The sequence below is a fragment of the Anastrepha obliqua genome, chromosome 1 (assembly GCF_027943255.1).
Source record: "Anastrepha obliqua isolate idAnaObli1 chromosome 1, idAnaObli1_1.0, whole genome shotgun sequence".
Taxonomy (NCBI): Eukaryota; Metazoa; Arthropoda; class Insecta; order Diptera; family Tephritidae; genus Anastrepha; species Anastrepha obliqua.
Genome location: NC_072892.1, coordinates 964,402 through 989,632, shown reverse-complemented (window position 1 = coordinate 989,632; position 25,231 = coordinate 964,402). Strand labels below are relative to the sequence as shown.

At 39.5% G+C, this 25,231-nt stretch overlaps 1 protein-coding gene across 5 annotated transcripts in view; it reads left to right on the top strand.

Moving 5' to 3' along the window:
* The first annotated feature begins 459 nt into the window (after positions 1–459).
* LOC129235410 (uncharacterized) overlaps positions 460–25,231 on the top strand; it is a 63,702-nt gene continuing 38,930 nt past the window's right edge. Inside the window, exons 1-2 of one of the 5 annotated variants that reach the window (XM_054869237.1) lie at positions 460–532; positions 2,478–3,331. In XM_054869237.1, coding sequence (XP_054725212.1) covers positions 2,854–3,331 — 478 coding nt within the window. In that variant the 5' untranslated portion in view covers positions 460–532; positions 2,478–2,853. Of the gene's footprint in view, positions 828–2,399; positions 3,332–25,231 lie in introns of all 5 variants that reach the window. The other 4 variants (XM_054869233.1, XM_054869236.1, XM_054869235.1 and 1 more) reach the window with 4 other exon arrangements.

The window sequence follows — 25,231 nt, the reverse complement described above, 5'->3', positions numbered from 1 at the left end:
TGTATGTTTGGTTCATTTAAAAGTAGTTACAAATTAATATGAAGAATTCTGGTGTCCGCTTCTTCACGAAGTTGTTGAAGAATAGGTGAGTAATTTATGACAGATGAATTTTTCTCGAAGATTGTTTAAATATTCGTAATGAATTACATTTCTACATAACGAAAAGAGCTAGCAAAACAAAGCAGATGAAGCAGCTTGAAATAAAGACATCAAATGCATTGTTCTGTCTCTGGCGGCTGGGAACGGACATGCGCCATTCAAAGGCACGTGCCAGGATGAAACACTCTGTAAATCTCTCAATTCTGTTAAAACGGAATTTAATAAATCGAAAAACATATACACATAAAGACTCCTCAGCAATGGGCGAACTAAAAGGAACGCTGGCAAGCGGCACATCACAACATCTCGACGTTGCTGATAACTGCGTGCCTTTCTTGGATTCAGTTGAAAATCTGTAATGTTGCCGTGAACACATCTGATGAGCTACACTCGCGAGTGTCACGCGCGGCATACCAAATCAAAAGTCTAAGAGGTAGCGCATTAAACTGTGAAAAAGAAACATCCACTTAGTGCTTTAGGCGGGTGGTCGTAGCCTCAAAGCAGAGGCGGAATATGCGCCACACGACTCCACGCCGGAGACACAGGATTATATGAAGGATTGTCAAGTGTGTGGGCACGTGCGGGTGCCAGGACATGTGTCGTGACTTACACATCTAGCCATCATACAGCAATTAAATGTTTGTCGACATAAGGTGAACAGCTGGTGCCAGCAAATACGCATTTCATTGCCTATATTGCAATACAGGTGCAGGCACTGCAGAAAGATTGTGAGAACAAGGAAAGATTTAAATTGTTTTTAATCGAATGTAAAACGAATTGCTTTCTACTCCATGTTTTTTTTCCTGTTTTGTGCACAAATACAGTGATTCAAAGAAAATGTGCGGTCGCGCACTTGTGTAGTTGTGTGTGGTGCGCCAGCATCCACCTGGAAGTTATGATTGCTGGCAACTCACTCAACTATAACGCAGCCATGTGCCCAATTTTACATGCAAAAAGCAAATAAATTCGAAATATTTAGAATTTGTATAAAATGAAAAAATAATGACCTGTGTAGAAGTGAATTGTGTGGGCTGATGGAAAGTGTAATATTAAAAATGTGAGCATTGAGCCAACATTTCGAATTCCGAGGCAGTGAAAATCAAAATAGTAAAGATTAAATCCTTTAAATGCAAAATATTTGCAAAACTTTATATTCAGGATTAAAGAGTGAATAAAATGAGGGCAACCTAAGCCACTAAGAGCGCATTCAGCCATGAAATTAGAAGTTGACAGATGAGTTCTTTGCTCGACCGAAAAGAATAAATCAATTCAAAACCAAAATATGTGTTTGGATATGGTCAATAAAAGGACCATTTGTTGGCAGAGATATCAAGAAATCGAAATCAAATGTGAGCTTATAATTTGACGATTGATAGCCGATATTTTGAAGACAAATTATTAGGCATTCGAAAATGTAGCTTAGTGGATGAGATGAAGCTACAGGGTGTGTAACTTGAAAATGAAGGATTTAAAACACTTATCAGAAGTTGTACTAGACACTTCAGAGCTGTACTGTTAATAATTTATCGTATAGCTAAAGGTTTCTCTAGCTAAAGAATGGTGGTGCGAAAGTAGCAGGTTGTTGTTGGGCCACCGCCAGGAAGTACGAAATGGTCATTTGAAGCATTGCGAGAAAAATGACCAGAATATGCATCGGCCGACGCAGCCGAATGAGTTGGTGCGTGACTCCATGCATGAAACACCAAACATATTTTTTTCTAAAAGCGGTTGGCCCTCTTTCATGAAAAAACTCCTCATAAGAAAAACTATTTGCTGTTCAGAGTCGACTTAAAATTTTCGGTCTCTCCATTTGTGGAACAACATCCAGACGCTCGCCACAAATAGGAAGAGGAGCTCGACCAAACACCTAATAGAAGTGTACGCGCCAACTATTTATTTTTTTAATTTTTATTTTTATGCATCACGGCAAGAGTGCGTAATTCTTCATTGTGACAGTGCTCCCGAACTGCTACACTGCTACACACTGGATTTACCAGTCCTTGCACTTTCTGCTTTCCACTTGTTTCGATTGATACAGACTGATTTTTAAAAATAACAGTTCATTTAAACTTAGGGCTTGACCTTTCTTAGACTCAAAATATGAATGAGCATCCATAATTACCTGACAAATGTCAAGGGGTTATAAATTTTGGTGGTGGGCATGAGTCCGAAGAGCAAACCCACAATAAATCGAAATCTGATGTACTCATTGGTCATGTTCTTGCATAAATGCCTATATTTCAAGTTATACACTCAATAAAATCAAAATTTTGAATATGAAATTTGGCATTCTGTAATAGCTAAAAACATTCACTTTGGATTTGTATTCTCCTCTGTGATGAATGAATGTATCCCATGCGATGGCTAATATGTTTCAGAAGTGACAAATAAATCACATGCTTCAGAAAATGGCAATTAAGTAAAAAAAAAATATATTATGAGGCATCTGAATGGTCAAAAATATTTCTCGATCCGCGATGGCATACAACGCAGTACTTCTAATTAACCAAAGCGGCAGTGCCAACTCTGCAACGTAAAAATGTTTTCAACATAAACATTTAAGTTTAGTGGCTATCGAAAAAAGAAAAAAAACGCCGCTAAGTTTTGTAATAAAATAAAATAAATAAAGTGTGAAAATGTGCGATTCTCTAAGTGACAAAAACATCGCAGCTTACTTGTAAGTGTAAGAAAAAGAGAAAAAAAAGGAGAGAAAAAATAAGAAATTAAACAAGAAAACGAACATCAACAATAATAATGCAGCAACAAGCGCAAACGCTAACTGAATTTCTGTCCTTAAGGAATTATTTTAATAAGCGATATTTGTGCGAAATTGTGAAAAGACAGCAACTTCAACTACACCAAAAATTCACGCCGCAAATGTGTCCCAAAAGTGCGCAGAGCGAAGAAGCTGAACTGAAGAAGTTAGCTAAAATACCAACATCCACCGCAAAAACAAAAACAAGCATGCGAAGCTATAGACATTTGCAGAGACGCAGCAGCAACAACAACAGCTCAACTGGCGCCAGTACCAACATTAACTGCACCAGTGGGGCCATTCGCACCGACTACAGTCATGGCAATGCGAAGAGCAACAACAAAAGACACAGCTACTACGGCTATAATCTCTGTGTTAGAAATGGCAAGAGCTTTACAGCAAGAAGAAGAATAACGATTACAAGCGGACAACTCCTGCTGACAATGCTGCTATCTTCCGTGCTCGTCCTGGAAGCGAGTAAGTGAAGGCGAACAATTTTTTCAATCTAATTTCGCACATTACTTAGTTTGCATACGACCAATGGAATTCCGAAAAGGATTCGAGGTCAATAGGGTGGTTGCTCCCTTCTTCAGATATTTACTCGTGCATGAGCCAATCAATAGGAATTATCTTCATTTAAAAAGATAGCAATCAATATGGGAAACTTTACTTAGCTGAGGATGCTCTTAGTTGCGACCTATTCGACTTTTATGAACTGAACTAAAGGAGAAATTCTGCGCATTTCGTACCGAATTTCGCGAGGCATTGGTAAATTATTCCTCATGTAGATTTATTGGGCTTTATTAAAACTTTAAAATTAGGAAAATACTCGTGAAGAAAATTCGGAAGCACGAGTACCGTTGTGAGACTAATTTTATTTACTCATTTCATGCCATTTAATAAAAGCCTTTCACGTTTTTGCGCAACCAAATTTTTTCGGCTCTACACTTATGGCGGATCGACCGTTGAACTCTTCGCTTGCTACTGTTGATGTGTAAATCATTTGTATATTAATGTATTTACAACAATAAAACTCAAATTCCGCCCACAATACATCATCAATGAACGCTTTTTCCAAGTGTGTGCAAATAAAATTTTACAGGAGAAGCTCTGCACAAATGCAAATTGTGCATATTTGTTCAGAAGTGTGGGTGTTTTTGTTTACATTCACTTCATACAAAATATTACAAAGAGGAAAATAATTAGTTTTTAGCTGTTGAGAACTCAAACATGTGGCTGCACTTTCTGTAAAGGAAATACATTTAATTAGATTCAGGCACCCAAATGCAGCTTAGCTGTTTAAACTTCCTATTTTAAAATTAGAGATTAGCATACAGAAACAGGCAATTTACTGTTAATGTGTGGGCAGGAAGACCGAGTAAAGCGTCAGTTCGATGGATTAATAGTTTTCTAATGCCTATAGCCGCTATTTAAAAAGCGAAAAACTTTCTGTATTATTACGTAACGCAACTAATACATATATAGGGTGCGTACGGCATTTGAGGACAACTGGAGAGTAAACCAAATTACCTTTTATTTTGCACAAAACTTAATGACACTGCACCAATTTTTACACAGAATTGACTTATGAATCACTCAGTAAAATTTCCATTACCTTCAATAACCTCTCGGATCCGGATGATTGCATACCCGAACCAAATGGTTTCACGTTCAACTACCCTACATACATACATAGTAATCCAGGCGATTAAGATCTGAGTAGGCAGCGGTCATAAGTTTGGTGTTATGTGGCCATGGAAAGTTTTAGCCATCCCATCTTGTGTCGCAATCGCTTTGTGTGAAGGAGCAGAGTTTTGCTGAAAGATGTACCGACTCTCACCGCGTACTCTGTAAATCCAGTGTCTCACTATTGTCTCTAGAACCTCGATATATGCAGCAGAATTCACTCTAAATCCTTGAGCAAAGAAGTGTGATGACTTGACATGACCATTGTTGCTCACAACACCAAAACCACAATAGTGGCTAGAAACTTCGTGTGCATGACAAGAGGAATCCCAGTAGTGTTAGAACAGAGCCATTTGTCATTTCTGTGGTTGGCCTTGGTAAAAATTTGTAACGTCAGAAAAAAACCATAACATCTCAGGCGCTTCAAGCGATTTAATTTTGTTTAGAAGGCGTTTTGTTCGGAGAGCTCGCTGTTCTCAGGTTTGCCGCGACATAAACTACCTTTGAAGGGTCCTCATCAATGATGGCTTGCAGATCGGCCAGTGTCTCGACGTTCCTAGTGCTTTTTCGGTTTTGCAACATATGCTGCCTTGCCGCCTGGTGCTTCGAATTCACGCCCCTCTTAGTAAGAATTAATTTGTATAATCAAACAATCTTAGACAAAGTTATTGCTCGTAACATAAGGTGGCCAGATGGAAATTTAGTCTTAACATATAAAAAGTGGGCCAGTTTTTATTTGATCTGAATAAAAATTAGGACGGATCTAACCGAAGCATCGTGCACCAAAATTCTGTGAGTTCTACTACCTCGATTATTGAATGCTATTATATATATACAACCATTCTGTGAACAACATTATAATACCCTGATCCACAAGTACGCCTGGGTATAAAAAGATCTGCATATCATTTCAACCGCATACCTCGCCGCAGAATGCCAGTAGACGGTCTAATTATTGAGCTCTTTTTTTAATTATACACTTGTCTACCCGTCCCAGGTTGCTGCCATCTCAGAAGAAAGGAAATTCAATTAAACTCATTATGATTGAATATAAGATACAGTGCCGCATATTCGCATAAACGCACTCATAATATTAGTTTTACTGCCGTCTTTCTCTTTTCTGAATGCATTGCCCACAACAGCTTCTAACTCATATTGTTTGTCAAACTAACGGAAATTTAGATTGCATGTTTACTTTAAGTCTCGTTGTTGTTGTTTTACCTAAATCGTTGCTTTTTAAGTATCACACTAAAATAACATATCCGGTGAAATGCACCTGGATAAGAAAGCCGAATACATTGAAGTAGTATTTCTCCCGTTTCTTGAGTTAAGTTGATAACTGGTAAATTTTTATCAAAACGCCAGAAGGCAAATATCTTAATGATTGTGGAAAGGTGCAAATCAACCTGTACCGTAAGGAGGGTTATTCTAGTAGAGAGATTAGGCGAAGAATTGGAAGATCAGAGGCGGTGTGCGCTCTTTTTAAAGAAAAGGCAAAAATTATGGTGTAACCTACGAAAGGTTCAAAAGGAAGCCAAGAAGAGTTTTTTATATTCGAATTAAATAAAAGAGCACCTGGGTCGCACGCATTTTTTGTTGAAAACACATCACTGACAAGTGCGTTTAGACTTCGCTCAAAAACACTTGCAGTGGGAAATTGAGTGCGGCGATGTTGTGTTCTCCCCCAAAAAAATCACCCACATGACACAGACTCGTGAAGCAGTTATTGGTACAATTTGCGTAACAACGACGTAGGTATGTCAAAAAGAAGCTCTGGTGGTGGCAGCATTTTCATCAACAACTGAATTATAAAATATACACGGAATTATTGAACGATGTTCTCATCTCATTTTTGGATGATAGAATGAATGAAGACAAACTTTTCCAACGAGATAACGCTGCCATTCACGTTTCCGAGGAATCGTTGAAATGCTTTGAAGAGCACAAATACCGCTTATGAAGTGGCCTGCAAGCTGTGCCGATTTTAATCCGGTGGGGAACCTCTGGGTATGCATGTCGCGCAAAATTTATTGACAAAAAGTGCAAAGACGCAAGTACAGAGATTTGGACCGTATTTTTCAGCAATGACTATGTATAACAACAACAACAAGTCTTGAATTTCCATTAGTTTCACAAACATTAAGAGTTAGAAGTTGTTGTGGACAATGCATTCAGAAAAATTATGAGTGCGTTTATACTGTAAATAAACTGTTTATTTTTTACCGACGAAATATTTCAGAGGGTCGAGCATTTATCAAGTCCAAGTCTAACCCACACACTTGTGGCGCTTGCCCTTGTGTTTTATTGCTGATCATTGCTTTACACCGAAAGTCTTGTGCCATTGCGAAGTCGTAGTGGACAGTGAAGGGAGGCTTTGTTGTTTCGCAAATTAATAGCAGGATTACGGTTTAATTTACAAAACTCTTACTTTTTTTGCTATCACACCAATCTCAGCGAGTTGTAACTCTGTTTTTTGCGAAATCACGTTCGCCAACATTTCCTCGCCAATGGTCAAAATCCACCGATTCCCTCAATAACAATCAAGCTTCTACTTATTTTTCATTCAAATTTTTTTGAAAACACGCCCTCCCCGCGCACTTAAGTGAGCATCACTTAGTTCGTAAAAAAGTACAGTTTGGTCGTCATATTTCTCTTAACAGCGGTTTGTTGACATAGCCACGAAGCACTAACAGAATACAAAAATTATTTTTACAATCCGAATTGGCAGGTCAATTTGTACGTTACATGCGTAGCAGTCATTTATTGTGTCTTTATGTACAGAAGTCGGTGATGGGCAGTGAGCGCGAGGTTTGACATGATGTGTGTTTAGTAAGCCAATGGGGCTGCAGCTCAGTTTGCTCAAGCGCATGCAAGCAGATTTGTCATTGTACTGGTTGTTTTCGCGGTGACACGCTTTTAACACCCGTTTTTGTGGTGTACTGCAGAGGTTAATGAAAAATTTCATTCCATATGGGAAACTGATTCAGTCGGAAGGCATTTCGTTGCGCGTTCTGCCGAGGCCACTTCGCAGTTGCCTTTTATTTACTGCGATTTCGCTGGTGTGGTTGTCATTGATATTTTTATAATTATGCAGGAGCACTTTTAGCAAAAATTCAAAATGAAACTTTACCTTAATTATAAACACTTCAATGCACTTCCACGCATTATTTATTGCAGGCACGTTTACATATTTACATACTGTACTACATATGTAAGAGTCCATTCGATGCACACACACATGCATTCTTGTATGCACTTTCCGTAACATTTGAGCATAAAGTGATTTGCCGTATCCGCACGAAAACCGCAATGACATGCATGTCCGACCAATTAAGCAGCTGCTACACCTTAGCTAAGAGAAAATCAGGACATAAATGGGCTGTAATTTTGCATTTTATTACGCAAGCATACATGGCCGTAACCAGTGCATGATTAGTAGGGAAATCGCATTGCTTTACATAAAACACTCTGCTCAAAATTCAAATAGCTTTCAACAGTTTGAAACTTAGATGATACTCTCAGAACATCATTCCTCTTAACCTTAAATTCGAAATGGACAAAATGAGTGAATGGCACAAGATTGGTTTTCATTGTATTTAATTTCAATTTAGTTCGCCTCCTCTCGTTTTCCCTTCCCTTCTTTTTTGAGGGTATCACCTTGTCTCTTCGCCTTCTTCTATATGACAGGCATATTGCAAAGGAAAGGGCTCTACAATACTGCCTCCGAACGACGAAAAATATTTGAGTATTTTATTTAAGTATTTTTGTGGCAGAAAAGAATCGGAAGTTGGCCTTTGTCCATAAAAATTTGATAGTTCAAAAAATTATTTTGTGTTCTCTATATAACATCCAGGACCAGCTGCAGGTCACCGAAAAGGTAGTGATTTTTGGTTTTGGAATTTTCTAGTAATTATCGAATCCTTTATAGCTTAGTTTGGATGCTTTTTGGTGTCGGAATAAGTTAAGTGAGATCATTATAGTTTTACTGTGTCTCCTATTTTGGGAATTCTAAAAATATTCAGCTTTGCTTAACTTACTTTGTATTCACTTTTTAAGCTCCGCAGCTTTATTTACTGGTTTTTTGTTTGTCCAGTGCCTGCAGAATTTTAATGGCGAATGTTAGCGCAAAAAATACATTCGTATTATGAAAACCTTGAACCTCTTGAATTCAAAAGTTGACTCTCACCTGAAGTGACATAAATAACAAGTAAAAATCGCATAACAGTAACAGAGTGTTGCCCACTCACCCGAAGGGTTGCCGCGAACAGCGCGAAACCAATTTGCAAACCGTCCTCGCTAATGCACTGTTTGTGTGGCCTTTGTTGCCAACCGCCACACATTAACAAGTCTCACAATGATGCATGAGCTCACGGCTGGCACTTGGTTCCTCCGCTGCTAGCAGGTGTCATTCGAACGCGAGACAGATGCGCCTGAGCACTCATTATGTTCCACGTACGTGCAGCGCCCCCTGTCACACACACTCACTTACATGCACACGCATATCCACTGTTAGCGTGTACGCGTCCGAGCAGCTGTCACGGTCGCCTTTTCGCTTCAGTCTTCACCACTACTTCCACCACTTACGGTATTAACGCAGCGTTGCCATGGGGGTGAAGAACGCTAGCTAATTTCAGTTGAAAACTAGCGCGTGTATTGTTTTGCCGATGAACTGCTAAGACATACAAACTTAGTGGCGGTTGTAGTTACAAACTCCGGAATGACATTGCTATTCAATATTTGTACAGTTCCGAGAAGCCAATTTCGTTCTCAACAGTTGGCACCCAGCGGCTGAGAATGCAAATTACATGTTTTCAAGCTAGTCACACATTCTGCTTCGATAGTTATTTGGAAAACAAACAGTATTTCGAGCTGCTACAATGACTATTTAGAGCCAAAAATCCGCGGAAGAAATGTTTGTTCTTTGATTACGAGGAACAGCTGATAAGTTTGCAGTCGAAAGTGTTTAATGCATGAACATTTCGCTTTTAAGTGCTTATTCTTCAATTTTAATTTTCGCAGCATGCAAGTTTTATTGTATCCACGCAGGTTAAGCGGCTGAATCTTCTAGAACCAATAAACATCTAAGTGGACTTATTTTGTGTTTCTTGTTAGGTTTACTTGCGATCGATTGGGCGAAGGCGGTACTACCCAATTTCCAAATTGAGCGTCCGGTGCATCCGGACATATCTAAGCGTCAGAGGTCAGCCGAGGGGGACAGCTCGCAGGCAAAGAAAATAAGGTTGCACAATGTCACGCCACACAAGTCTTTTGCGGAGGTTGCAAAAAACCGCATCATAATAGGCGTTGTAGACGAAAACGACCCTGAAGGAAAAATCCCCAAGAACCAGTGGAAATGGGTGAATGCTGCGCTGACGAAAGTAGCGATGGAGGTTATGACCAGCAACCCTGGGCCTCCTCCTTCCTGTACAGATGCAGGGTGGTATCAGGGTCAAATAAAGATAGTTGCTTGCGACGACGAAAGGTCGGTGCAGCTTTACAAGATTGCCATCTCTAAAGTTGGCGAAGTATATCCCGGTGCCAAGCTGGCGGTGGTCGAGAAGAAGGATATTCCGTCTCGTCCAAGAGCAAGAGTTTGGTTACCAACTACTCCATCAGAGCCTGAGGATATCATGCAGCTGTTAAGAGCATGCAATCCTAATCTTCCAGCTGACAAATGGAAATTTGTCAAGTCCTTTGAGGAGAAGTCAACCACCGAGGTGGAGTCGAAAAGAGCCACTATGCAAGTCATGTTACTGCTGACTGAGGACTCACTAGAGCCATTGGCGAAGAGCGAGGGCGAAGTCAATTATGGCTTCTGTAAGATTAAAATCAGGACATACAGAAGCGACACGTTAGGCCAGCTTGCTGATGATGAAGATTTGTCTAGCGAGATGGACGTGCAAGAAAAAGAATCTATAGGCGATGTCGACAGTATTGGACACGCTTCTTCTGGGGCGGATTTGACAGAAGACTTTGCCAACCTATTGTCGGAGAAAGAGCTCCTGGGTGAGGTAGACGCAGATGTAACCAATGAGGCTCCTTCAAATAAATCTGCACCACAGTAAAGCAGCTACAGCAGCCCTTGTAGAACTAATGGCGGCAGAAGATCCTGATATTGTCCTCATTCAGGAGCCATGGGTGAGACAAGGGCGCATATGCGGATTGAGGGCTCCGCACTATAAGCTTTACGCTGCCAGCTGTGCAGGTAAAAGTAGGACATGCGTATTAGCTAAATCTAAACTTAACGTTTTCCTAATCCCAAAATATAAAATATATAATACAGGGTGGCTGATGAAAGCCGCTACAAAAAAAAAATTGAATAACTTTTTTTCTTTTTAAGTTATCTGTTCCATTTTTATTTTAATTTGCAGATTGATCTTTAAAATTTATTAAAATGGATAACTGGGACACGCAAACAAGAATTTGGATAGTCCGCCGCTATCACGCACTGGAGTCCGTAGTTTTGGTACAGAGAGAGTACAGGCGGATGTTTGGCGGCGACCCCCCGAGCAGATGGGCCATAATGAGACTGGTGAATAATTTTGCTGAGCAAGGAACAGTCGCAAGAAGGCCTTATCATCGAAACCCACCAGTTCGGACGGAGGAAACGATCGCTGCTGTAGCTGCAGCTATACAAAGTAATCCAAGGGTTTCAACAAGAAGCTTATCTGCTCAACTTGGTGTCAGCCGACAGTCTTTGCAAACAATAATGCACAAAGATTTAGACTTATTTCCCTACAAAATTCAAATGGTTAACAAACTGAATGCAGCAGACTTGTCGATTCGCTTGGAATTTTGCCAGAAGATCCTGCAAATGGTGGAAGAAGACCAAAACATGTTAAACTGCCTTTTCATGTCTGATGAGGCCCATTTCGATTTAAACGGCAATGTGAACAAACAAAATTGTCGAATATGGAGTACTTCTAACCCACATATACTCCACGAGACAGAATTGCATCCTCTTCGCGTGACAGTGTGGTGTGCGGTTTCTTCACGCTGTATTGTCGGGCCTTATTTTTTTGAAGCAAATGGTCACACCGTTACGGTTACTGGAGACCGTTATTTGAAAATGCTGAAAGAATTTTTCTATCCAGAACTACGCCGAAAGAGAATTCCTTTCAACTCTGTGTGGTTTCAACAAGATGGAGCAACGTCTCACATAGCCCAGACTGTTATGACAGAGTTGCGACGAAAATTTCCCAATAAACTGATTTCAAGAAACTCCGAATTTCGTTGGCCCCCCAGGTCGCCTGACCTTACTGCACCTGACTTTTTCTTGTGGGGTTTATGTAAACAAGAAGTTTATAAAACAAAGCCAACAAATTTGGATGAACTAAAACAATCCATTCGGGCAACAATTGCGGCTATTCCTGTCGCAACTCTCAAAGCAGCAATGAACAACTTTTTACTAAGATGCCGCACTTGTGTCAACGAGCATGGGGGGCATTTAAATTCAATTATTTTTAAAACTAGTTAAGCTACATTTAATAAAATTTAATGACCTCCAACTTGAAAAAAAAAAATAAATTCCATACACTAAAAAAAAAGTTATTTGAGTTTCTTAATGTAGCAAAATTCATCAGCCACCCTGTATTAGCAATGAAGACTTCACGACGGTAAGCTGGGAAGCAGGTGACATCGAATTTCGTATGGCATCGATGTACTTGGCCCACGAAGAACCCGTACCACCACAACTGTTAGTGGACTTGATATCGGACAGCGAAGCCTCCAAAGGCAGATTAATACTGGGTGGTGACGTGAATGCACACCACTCTGTATGGGGAAGCTCGGATATCAACGAACGTGGTGAGTTACTTTTCAATTACATTTTATGTACTAAATTGCTGTTGTGTAATCGTGGGAACGATCCTACTTTTATAATCAGGAATCGTCAGGAAGTTCTTGACATCACCCTAGTCTCAGATTGTTTAATAGAAAAGGTGGTTCAATGGAGAGTATTAGAGAAGCACTCCTTCTCAGACCATCGCTACATTGAATTAATATTAGAAGAAGAAATCCCTCAACCAACTAGTTTTAGGAACTACAGGAGGACCAACTGGCAGCTGTATAATTACGAGTTGGAGAGAAATCTTCCTGAAATTCCCCCTTATTATCCAGAAAACGAGGAAGAATTAGATAAGCTAGTCAATTTGTTTACCGGAACATGTTGTAAAGCGCTAAATAAGTCTTGCCCTCTTGTCAGGCACAAGGGGAAGACAAAACCCCCATGGTGGTCCTCAGAACTTAGCCTTCATAAGATTGTATGTAGAACACTATTTAATAAGGCGAAATACTCTAAGCTGGAAGACGATTGGGACTTCTATTATGAGCAACTCAAAGTCTATAAAAAAGAGTTGAGGAAAGCAAAAAGATCTTCATGGAGGTCGTTCTGTGAGGATATAGAAACTACAGCGGAAGCTTCTCGCTTAAGAAAGGTCTTGGCTAGATCAACGACATCTATTGGCTTTTTACAGAAGCCAGACAACGGCTGGACGACTTCTACCAAGGAGTCGCTAAGTTTACTATTAGATACCCACTTTCCGGGGAACTCTGAAGTCTATAACTCGGGTCCTACCCGAACTTGCAACCCCAGAGTATCAGAATTTGAGATCAGCTCGGATATCTCAGACATAATCAATGGAACTAATATTACTTGGGCTATAGGAAATTTTAAGCCGTATAAATCGCCAGGCCCTGATGGGATAATACCGGCACAACTTCAGCAGCCTCTGGCTCATATCACAAGGTGGTTAGTTACCATTTTCAAAAGTACTCTTCAGTTAAATCACATTCCCTCAGCATGGAGGGAGGTTAAGGTCATCTTTATCCCGAAGGCAGGTAGAAGCTCGCATACCAAACCTAAGGACTTCAGACCGATTAGTCTATCATCTTTTCTACTGAAAACATTAGAAAAGCTGATTGACTCGGTTATCAGGAACAGCATACCCCAATCACGTATGTCCCAATCCCAACATGCCTACTGTAAAGGAGAATCTACAGAGACGGCCCTAAACTCACTGGTCACATCAATTGAAAGCTCATTTGAAGTTAAAGATTATTCACTGGCAGCCTTTTTAGATATCGAAGGAGCTTTTAACAATATCCTGCCTAAGGTCATAACGAACACGCTGTCAGACCTGCGCATTTCCGGAACCTTTGTGAATTTCATTGAGCAGTTGCTTACGAGCAGGTTCGTGAATTCGACGTTGGGCTCTTCGGTGATGCGCAGATCTGTCTGTAGAGGTACTCCTCAAGGCGGGGTACTTTCTCCTCTTCTGTGGAATCTAGCAATGAACAAGTTGTTGTTGGATCTGGAGGAGAGGAGAATTAAGGTTGTGGCCTACGCGGACGATGTTGCTATACTAATAAGGGGGAAGTTTCCAGACACCCTCTGCAGTCTAATGCAAAGAACCTTAAAATATGTGGATACTTGGGCCAAAACATGTGGTTTGAGCCTGAATGCGGCCAAAACGGAACTAGTGTTGTTTACAAGGAAATATAAAATTCCCGACTGTCGGCATCTGACACTCAACGGAACTCTTTTGCTGGTCGGTGAAAAGGCCAGGTACTCAGGTTTAACCCTTGACAGGAAACTTTCATGGAAGCTGAATGTTCAGGAAAGAATAAAGAAGGCTGCTACGGCGCTTTATTCCTGTAAGAGAACTGTAGGCTTAAAATGGGGATTAGCCCCCAAAATAGTTCACTGGCTATATACGGCCATTGTCAGACCAATTATGACCTACGGAGTCCTGGTCTGGTGGCCATCCCTTGATAAGAAATCTTCCATTAAGCAACTAGATAGTATTCAGAGGGCGGCAAGCCTCAGTATTACTGGGGCGCTCAAAACAACGCCAACTTCGGCTCTAAGCGTTATGTTGCATCTACTACCAATTGACCTATATTGTAGACAACTGGCCGCCAAAGCGGCTCTAAGATTGAGGGAATCATCGATGCTCAAGACAAACAATTGGGGACACTCGCGCATACTTGGGATGTTTCCAGGTATTCCTATTACCACCGACTTTTGTGACTCGATGAATACATACCTAGACAGGCCTTATACAGTCCATTTTCCATCCAGAGAGGACTGGGTGAATGGGTTAACAAACAACGAAAACGGGGTTAGTATGTATACGGACGGCTCAAAACTCAATGATCAAGTGGGAGGTGGTGTTTATTCGGAAACTATTTTCGCCAATTTATCCTTTTGCTTGCCTGATCATTGTAGCGTATTCCAGGCCGAAATCCTGGCAATCTCAGAAAGCCTTTTAATGCTAAATAAAAGTGTAGTCACTGTTAGAGATATCTTCATTTACTCCGATAGTCAGGCAGCCCTGAAATCGCTTCTATCAAGCAAACACTCGTCTAAGACAGTAAAGGAGTGTTACAAATTATTAACAACACTTGCACAGTACTTTTCTATTAATCTACTCTGGGTGCCGGGACACAGTAACATTACAGGTAACTGTAAGGCAGATGAGTTAGCTAGATTAGGCTCCTCGCTCCAAATTAGTCAGGACAGGCTCGACATACCTATGCCCTTGGCAACATGTAAACTTTTGATAGACAGATACACCATCAGTGCTGCTAACTCCAACTGGAGGCAGTTAAACACCTGCGCTATAAGTAGGCTAGCGTGGCCCGAATGGAACATGGGTCGCACTAAGAGTCTACTTAAGTTAGGCAGGAGGGATCTAAGGATTGTAGTAGGTGTCCTATCTGGGCACTGTCTAATAGGAAGACATGCCAGTAGATTAGGGGCACCATCTAATGACTACTGTAGAAGCTGTCAAGATATAGAGGAGGTAGAGACAATCGAACACCTACTATGCGGGTGCATGGCTCTGTGTAGTAGGCGGTGGAGATTGCTCGGTTTCCCTTTTCTGGACAGCATTGCAGAGGTTGCAAATCTAAAACTATCTAGTATAGCTAGCTTTTTAAAGGCCACACAATGGTTTAGAGAGGACCAAGTTGAGTAGGGTAGGACAGTTCCGGTGATATCACAAGGGGCCTCTAACTGGCCTAGGTGCGTCGTAGGACAGCCACTTCACCTAACCTAACCTAACATAGGTTTACTTGATTAAATAGCAAAACTCCATATCTATTTAAACTCTTATATTATATAACATGTGCCAGTATTTACTATTTAAGTACAAACACTTTGCTTTTAAAGGCCTTTGTACAACCTGTTGATTTTTGTCTGGTTTGGCAATCGACCTGAAAACTTTGAATTTTAACTATAACGGAGGTATCGATGGCAAAGGAAAGCAATATAGGAACGAACACTCTGACGGTGACTGAAATAGAGAAATTTGGGAAAGAAATAATTGCAATTTGATTCTGAATTTATGCCAATGAATGAATAGTTTGAAGAAGTAGGTTAGTTATATAATTGTTTTTTGAAAAATCTACAGAAACGCCCTTATATGCAGTTCGATATGTTGTACTTGATGGCTAGGAACAGCAGTTTGATCAAGTGAAAGGAAATAGAACTAAGTTCGAAAATTTGCACGTGCCAATTTTATAATTACATAAAAATATTTGTAAAAAAGTTCACCCGCCAAGGCTAAAATATGTATGTCAAAAACTATTCAATAAATAGTGGTTAATAACTGTGGTTTGATTTTCCCGATTAAAATTGACTAAATATACCACAAATGTCTATATCTAGCTCATGGTTCATGCCGTCACTGAACAGCGGATGAGGTTTAGTTGCGGTTTTTCATAGCAGAAATACACTTGAAAGTTTGGCGAACCAAACCGAAGGGCGACCACAATTATCTGTTTATTTTTTTACTTTTACTTTTTTTTGATAATGAAATTTTGAGTAAAAAATTATAGTAGCAGGGATAAAGAGGAATATGCCCTTGGCGAACCAAACCGAAGGGCGACCACAATTATCTGTTTATTTTTTTACTTTTACTTTTTTTTGGCAATGAAATTTTGAGTAAAAAATTATAGTAGCAGGGATAAAGAGGAATATGCCCTAGCAAACAGGGGGGTGCAGAAATTAATATGGCCTTAAAATTATTTGCATTTTTTGAAAATAGATCCAAGTGACAAACTAACTCATTGGCGTGCCTAAAGTAGCAATTTAGTGGTTTCCTAAAATGAGTCCCAGGACGATGAATATGAGAAATTTTGCATGAATTTGGATCCCGGTTGATCCAATTTAAAATAATTAACTTTAGCACAAAAACGCAGTTAAAATACGAGGGATTATGAATCGAATACATATTCAGAAATAAAATTGCGTACGCGTTTCTAAAGTTGGTAGCCCGAGTAGGAGGCATCCACTTTGACAAGTGAAACAGTTGATGTTTCATGCCCACAATGGATTTTGTAATGCGAAACTTAAGAAAAGTCGAAGGCGGAATGAAAAAACGATCGTTGCGTCCGCGTCCACGGCTAGAATACAACTGCTGACAAGTTTTGCTCACTCTCTCTACTACTTCTCGTTCCCACACTCGGCCATTCTGTACTACTCATCTGTCTCAGATGAGCTACTGCCTTTTGTTTCCCCATTCTCACTAAAGTCATATAGTTCGCATTCTTGCAGCCATGCTTTCATCTTATCCGCACTTGTTGTTGTCTAAACGGGTCCCTCTCAATCTCCCATCTTTTCAACTTTATAACGATCAAACCCCTTCGATGCTACTACTCTATACGGACCCAAAAACTTCGGTTTGACTCCGAACTGCGTGCGTTCGATCGCCACAAGATCATTTATTTTGTAAACCGTTGCCGCCTTACGTTTTCTATTGAATTGCTTTCGGTTTTCTTCTTGAATTTTACATATGGCCGCTTTGCGTTCTCACGTGCTTCTTCTCTACCTTTGTTGAACCTATCAATCCAATCCTCCTCTACCAATTGCATAATTTTCTCTTCGTTTTTAGTTCTCATCTTAACTCCCACCAACAGTTCGAACGGCGTTGATTGAATATCTCGGTGAAACGTGTTATTTAATACCCTTTGTAGAACAGGCACTTGTTGAAACCATTTATCTAATTTGTCTACGCAGAGCTTCGTTACAGATATGATCGTTGAGTTCAGCCTCTCCACCTGACCGTTACCTCTGGGAACTCCTGCAGTAATGTGCATAAGCTTTACACCGTGATTCTCGCAGTAACATCTAAATACGTTTGAAATAAAAGCGCCGCCACGATCTGCGATTACTCGGTTGGGGTAACCAAACGTATCTGCCACTATTTCAAACTTTTTGACAACTTCCTCGACGTTGAGTGTTTTGGTTGGAAAAAGCCAACAAAGTTTTGTAAAACTATCTATCATTGCGAAAATATATCGATACCCCTTCGCTGTTGTAGATAAAGGACCTAAATGGTCAATATGGAAAGTTTCTAGTGGTTGCTCCCCTTTCGGTATGGGATTGAGAAAATACTCCTTTTTTCCGTGTTTCCTCCCTGCTAAGATGCATTTCACACAGGAAGCGATGCACAAATCGATTCTTTTGGGTACGTTAGGTATAAAATACTCCCGCTCAATTTTTTCTTTGGTCTTTTGGTGGTGAAAGTGGCCATCTTAATGCGCTGTCCTAACAATGGTATTTTTCAACTGCTCTGGAACGACATATAAGAAAGAATTATTTACATTTTTATACAAAATTCCATGTTGGACTACATAGTCTTTATATGGTCCATGTTTCAATGCTTCAATTAAAGCACATATCTTTTCGTCTTTTAATTGCGCTTGACGTAACCGAATTGATATGATGTCTGTTTGCGCGCAAAGGGCTACTGAATTTCGGCTGAGAGCATCAGCATGTCTCATTCTGGTACCGGAGCGATGTTCAACTTCGTATTGATAATCTTCCAGTAAAAGGGCCCAACGTGCAATGCGAGTAACCAAATCTTTTTTCTTTAAGGTAAGAGCAAAAGCTTTACAGTCAGTTACCAATTTGAAAAAGTGTCCTAGTAGATAAGTGCGAAATTTTTTAACCGCTTGAACCACTGCTAACACCTCTAATCGAAGCTTGAATACTTCGCTTCAACGTCGCTTGTTTTTCTGCTCATAAAATATACCGAATGTAACTCCTCGTCTTTGCAGCTCTTTTGCATCAACACTGCGCCGTAGCCGTGCTGACTTGCATCTGTGTGTAGTTCGGTGTACTGACCGTATTCAAAAATCTTCAAACTTGGAGGATTCACTAATTTCATTTTAAGCTCATTAAAAGCGTAGGTTTCATTTTCCCCAAAATTTAATTTTATCCCGTTTCTTAAGAGTTGGCTTAATGGTCTCGCTATAACTGCGTAATCTGGGATAAATTTACGAAAATACCCCATAAGTCCCAGAAAACTCTCCACCAGCTTTATAGTTCGCGGTTGTGGAAAATTCATAACGGCCTTGATTTTGTATGGTGAAGGAGAAATCTCACCTGCCTTCTCAAGGTGGCCCAAGTACTCGACTTCAGCCTTTAACAACTGAAACTTTGACCATTTAATCGACATACCATTTTCCTCGGCGCATTTTAAAACCATCTTCAACCGCTGCAAACATTCATCTCTTGTTTTAGCGGGTATAATCAAATCGTCGATGTAAACGATAACGATATTTTCATTTATTAATTTCCTGAAAACGTAGTTAATGTAACGTTGGAATACGCTGGGCGAATTACATAACCCAAAGGGCACGCGGTGAAATTCGTACTGCCCCTTTTGCGTAACGAAGGCAGTGTACTTTCTACTCGCCGGTTCTATCTCCACGTGAAAAAATCCATTCTCCAGATCGATCGTACTGAATGCAAATGCTCCCTGCAGCTTGTCTAATTGGTCTTCAATAATGGGAAGCGGATAGTGGTCACACCTGATTCTTTTATTTAGCTCGCGGAAATCTATACATAAACGATGCGAGCCGTCCTTCTTTTTTTACGAGAACCACTGGACTAGCGTAATCGGATGAACTTTCCGTTATGATTTCTTTCTGCAGCCATTCTCGTACTTGCTCATCAATGATATTTTGCTCGTAGGGTGGAAATCTCCGTGGTCTTTGGAAAACCGGTACCTCGTCTAATGGGATGATTTTCATTTGAACAGGTAATTGCTTAGGTACTTCTGGTGAGTACTCTTTAACCATATTGCGAATCTCGTCTACCGCAGATTTGTCGCATGCAATAGAAAAATCAAGTTCGCTGTCCACCGCTTCAAGTTCAATATCAGCTAATAGACATGATCTTATTTCATCAGGAGTGCATTCTTTAGATTCACCAACCTTTTTCACCATCGTCAACTTACCGGCCTTTATTTTTACAACCGGCTGTCGAATTATGTTTGCACCCAATAAAAGATTATATTTCATACAGGTATCATTCACGATGTGAGTTTCAACATCAGTGTAGATCTCGCCATTTATTATATTTCCATGTTGAGTTTGCAGACACCTTTAGTGTGCACCTTAGAACCCAAACCAGCCACGGATATTGATTTACTTCTGTCAAAAGACATCGGTTTAATTATTTTCATCCCGGTTGAGACCCCACGATATGGTTTTGTTGTTTTGGTTTTTCTTATATTTTAATGTTTATTTTATTTTATAGTTCAAAAACTCATAGATATATAAAGTTATAGTTCATTTACAATTATTAGTAAAAAACGAAAATAAAAGAAACGAAGTATTGTAATGCGAAACTTAAGAAAAGTCGAAGGCGGAATGAAAAAACGATCGTTGCGTCCACGTCCACGGCTAGAATTCAACTGCTGACAAGTTTGCATGTATGTGCATATCAGCGCAGAGCTACTTTTTTTTTCATTGTACTACATTACGTAGTTTAAATAACTAAGTACATGCAGGTATCTGTATTTTGCAAAACAGTTCTTCAAATCTGTAAATCCTCTTATTGTTTACCGCGAGGTTGCATGAAACGTTTTCACATCCTAATAGTAAATCGTAGTGACTCTACAAGGAAAATTGGCGTTTAACTGTGTAGAATTATTATTACTATTACACTAATTGTGGGTAAGCCATGTCGTTAGATGCATGTGGATATATAAATAAAGTAGTAGTTTTCGTAGTACCACTTTAAGATTCCTCGATTGAAACACATCACATCTTACCATACATGCTAGTTGCATCACTTAAAAATCAGTTCCAAATGAGGTAGAGGGGTATTTGGTACAACGTGTTAGTGCGAACCAACGCAGCTACACAAACAAATAGGGAGAACGCTCATTTGTTAGCTTACTCCCATTGCAAATGTTAATGTAAAACTGGTCAAGTGTGAAAGCAACAACTCCACAACAAAGCTTAAATCGAATACTCATACAGCCAATTACAAGAGACACAAGTCGTTTTCGTGTTTTACTAAGCTTTCGAATGAGAACATTCCGATGGCTGGTCAAGTTCATGTATTGCACATATTTATATATACTGCAGCAAATTTACCATTGAACTTTACATGTTGAAAATATTACAAATTTAAAGAATAACTTAATTTACTCAAATTTTACTTCACAACTCAGCAATAATCTTAGGATCTGATCTATTTATGGGTAAATTGAATTTGAATTTCAATTTTAAAAATCCGCAATAACCATTGCATGAAAAGAACATATTTTTATCTTAGTATTGGGAAGAATTGACTTCAATGGTTAATGTGGCCTATGGTTGCCACCGGTGCCAAGTAAGTTTGCGTGTGACTATTATTCGACTGGCTCGGATTGGAAGCAAAATGTAGCTATGAAACATTAAATTACAAAACAAAGTAAATTGTAAAGCAGTTGCTCCCAGACAGGTAAACTTCCGTTCTGTTACCACTTTAAAGAAGAAAACGAGATGCACCAAAAAGAGTTTTGGAGCACCCAATAGCCTTAAACAGCCGCATGGGAGATATGCGAGAAGTGGAAGTCAGTTGAGTTTTCGCAATAAAAATTGTAATTGGTCTCCGCCATATCGATTGGGAGCGCAAGGCGCAGCATCACCATTAGCAGCAGAGCAGTGCAGGCGGACTGAAATTAACTTGAGTATCATTGACTCACAATGACGTACTACTTCAGGTAGAGATACAAGAAGACGAGCCTATAGCATAAAGCTGGCTGAATTGATCCTTTTTATGGCCCTTCCCGAAGTAATGCAGGAAGTAGTCCCGGGAAGGGTGTGTCCCCAGAAGAACAGGAGGGATTGTTTTACTCACCACACCACTCAACACAGTAGACGAAACTCGAGGATGAAAAAAAGACTGGCAGAGCAAAAACTGGACGTTATGTTCAGAATATTGCTGCTACAGTGGAAAGTGTTGCTGAACAACCTTTAATATTGATATCTAGGCGTTCTCAACAATTATGCATTCATAAATTTATGGCAGCCAGTAGACGTGCTAATGGTGGACATTTATGTAAATTGTGTCATTTTTCACATAGTCGTACAATTGTCAAGAGCCGAATTTTGAGCAAAAAAAGTGAAACCTAAAAGAATCTAACTTTTCACGATTTTTATTTTAAAAACAGCAACTAGGCGCTGCTTTTGAAATACCCTTTATATGTGTATAGTAGCTGTCGTCCCTCAGAATGCATTCCCACTTGAAAAAGCTTCTCACATAAATCATTTGCCGCTTAGAGTCATAGGTCCTTCCAATTTTAGAACCACATTTAGACACAATCCAGTTGAAGGGGAAACTCGGCCAAACATCGCCCTGAAAGTATCAACCAAATATACTTACTTACCTAGGAAAATATGTATTTAACTCGAAACTTGCAAACTCAGTAAATTTCCCTACACTATTTAATACTTCAAACGTTATCGGCTATCAGCAATCTGATATCTTTCAAAAAGAAGTGGCGAGCTGCTGAGCTGCGGCTGCATCTGCACACAGAGGCGAAAGTCTCAAAAACTGTCCATTTGACTAAGGCATTGATTATTTAATATATATTTGACACGACAGTTATTTAATTATATGTAATCAATATAGCATAACTTATTTTACAGAAAGTCTTTGAAAAGAATAAAGTTCACTTAAAAACATTACCAATTGAGTAAACCAATTAAGGTCAGAGTCTACTTCTATTAATTTCACATTTCATAGAACTTTAAATTTATTTTCTTATTCTACGCATAACGAAAAGCTTCTTTGATAACAGAATGGCAGGCGAAAAAGTGCGTCCACTGCAAATTTGCAAACAAAAAGCAACAAGATTTTGCAAAGTAGGTTTGTATTTCTCCCTCTCCTTTGTATGAGTATTTTTTCAAACACGTCGTGACAACCGCGAAATACTTAATCCGCCATTTCGCTGTCGGTTTACACGCTGTCAGCCGGCAGTTTTAGTTTTGCGGCAACGCGAGTTGACTGCGGCTTCAATGTAAATTGCAAGGTAATCGAGCATTGTATTGCATCGCCGCTCATGCTCGAGGCAGTGTTATTGCTCAAATGCCAGTGACAGTGCCTAAAGAAAAGCGGCTGAAGCCGCCTTCGCGCAGTCTGTCTGGAAATACACTTAGCAAACGGGCCATTGTGGCTATTGAAGGCACTCTTTGGCAGACGGGAAAGACGAAGCAAGCAGCAACCCACTAGGAGTGGTTTTAATTAAAGACTTACACGACTCTTAAAGAGATAGACAAGCTGAAAGTTATGGAGGCGAATTTTATTGTCAAGTTTGTAGTCACGGAACGTTAGGAGGCGGCAAAAAATGAACTGTCGGCGGAGTTTATTAGAATGAGAGACAAGATTATCAATATTGTGTGAATTGCTGATGGCGTTTTAAGAAATTCGTTTCAATGTTTTCTTTATGGAGTTGTTGGTTAAGACTGTAAATTAAGTGAATCAAACTACTTTGTAACCCTTTCGGCATTCGTTAGGAAAACCGTTCACATTGAGAACAAGGACGAAGTAGCAGTTACCCTCTTATTTGCATGTACAATATGTAAATTAAAAAAAGAAAAAATATATATATATTTATGTGTATAAGAATATGTGTGTAAGCGTCAAACGTTAGAGTCACGCTATTCACACCAGAATAGTTTCCACGATAGATGTAGTTTAGATGAAAGTAGAAATGTTTAATGAACGCCCGTAGAACTAAAATCGTTTACACAACTCGCCTGGCAGCAAAAAGGGAAGAATGAAATCCATAAAACGACTTTCAAATAAAGCTCACCAAAATTTATAAGCTTCCATCAGCTCCACCACGAACAGCTCGACAGACATTATCCCATCTACAGCGCTAATTTCCACTCTAGCAACGTCGGCAAAGCGCAAGTCAAATAAAAACTAGCCACAAAACACACAAACAAAAATTTAACTTAAAAAATAAAAACAAATATTCTATGTACAATGGTGGCTTGTATTTGCATATTTCTTTCCTTTTACTGGTCCCACCCACGTATATTGGCAATGGCCCTGCAACGAAATCCTGTTCGGTACGGCCCAGTTTAGGAACGTTTAGTTTTTTTTTTTATTCTTACGTTGTTTGTTTAGCGGCAATTTTTATTGCTGTCAATGTTGCACTGAAGCTTAGAAACTTCGAGTAGGTTTAGTGATGCAATAAGGATCCCTTTTTGCCAGGAATGGTTATCGCGCGGCAGGGAGCTAAAGTGACCCAGAAACCAGGCAACTATCCGCTCTTATGGCTCAAGCAAATTCTTAAATAAATATAAATTTTTCCACATTTTAAACAGAACAGAAAGAACCTTATTTATTTTATTTTACGTATTAAAGATGTCAGTTCAGACGGAATGGCCAAATGAAATCAATAGATCAATACGGGCCTCGGGTAAATAGAGGCGACTAAGGTTTGGATTCGATAGTACTCCATATCTAGTCAATGAGTTTCAAATTTCTTCCTTAAAGCATTGGCTAGACATAATTTTATGTAAAAATACTTAAAACAAATAGAAGAGCCTGAATATTAGTCGATTCTGCAGTCGCATAGGTTCTAAATACTTCTTTCCAATAAAACAAAATCTGGAAAAAGTATGAAATAAATTCTAAACAACCTAAATTAATTTGGGTCATAATTCTATATTTTCGAAATTCTGTAAAGATATTATAAAATTATGTAGAATCAATATTCAGGGTATTAAAATTATGTATGCAAATTTATTTTGGGCAGTTCGATAAGAAAAACACAATTGAATGGTTTGAAATAATTGAATTCTATCCATGGAGTGAGAATATGGAACGGCTGCTAAATACGCTTCCACAGCTGTTATGACCTCATCATTTCCACGCATGAATTTTTTTAGGTCTGCAAACAGAGAGAAGCCGCTAGGGTCCAACTCTGGCGGTTGCTCGATTCGAACTTTAATTCATGGATTTAAACATTGTCAAAATGCTCCTGTGACACAGTGACCGTGACAATTTTTCTTTGCAAACTGGATCTTTTTTTACGAATTTTTTCCTTCTATTGGTTTAAATGCTTCAATAATATTCAGAATTTGTTGTTTTATTAGTTTGCAAGTAATCCACAAAGGAAATTCTTTCGCATCCCAAAAAACTGATGCTGAAACCTTCTTGGCCGATTTCTGATTTCATTTCGGAGCCGATGAACCAGGTCCACACCACTCTTTAGCCTCTTCTTTTTATTTGGGATCATCATAGTGACGAGTCGATGCACAAAATCCACTTTATCCATTTTAAAACGCTCTAAATGTTGTTGATCGCTCCATTGTTAGCGAATGCGGCACCTATTGCGCACACAGCTTTCTGAAAGCCAGAGCTCAGCCAAAATATTGCTTTCTCTGAGCTGC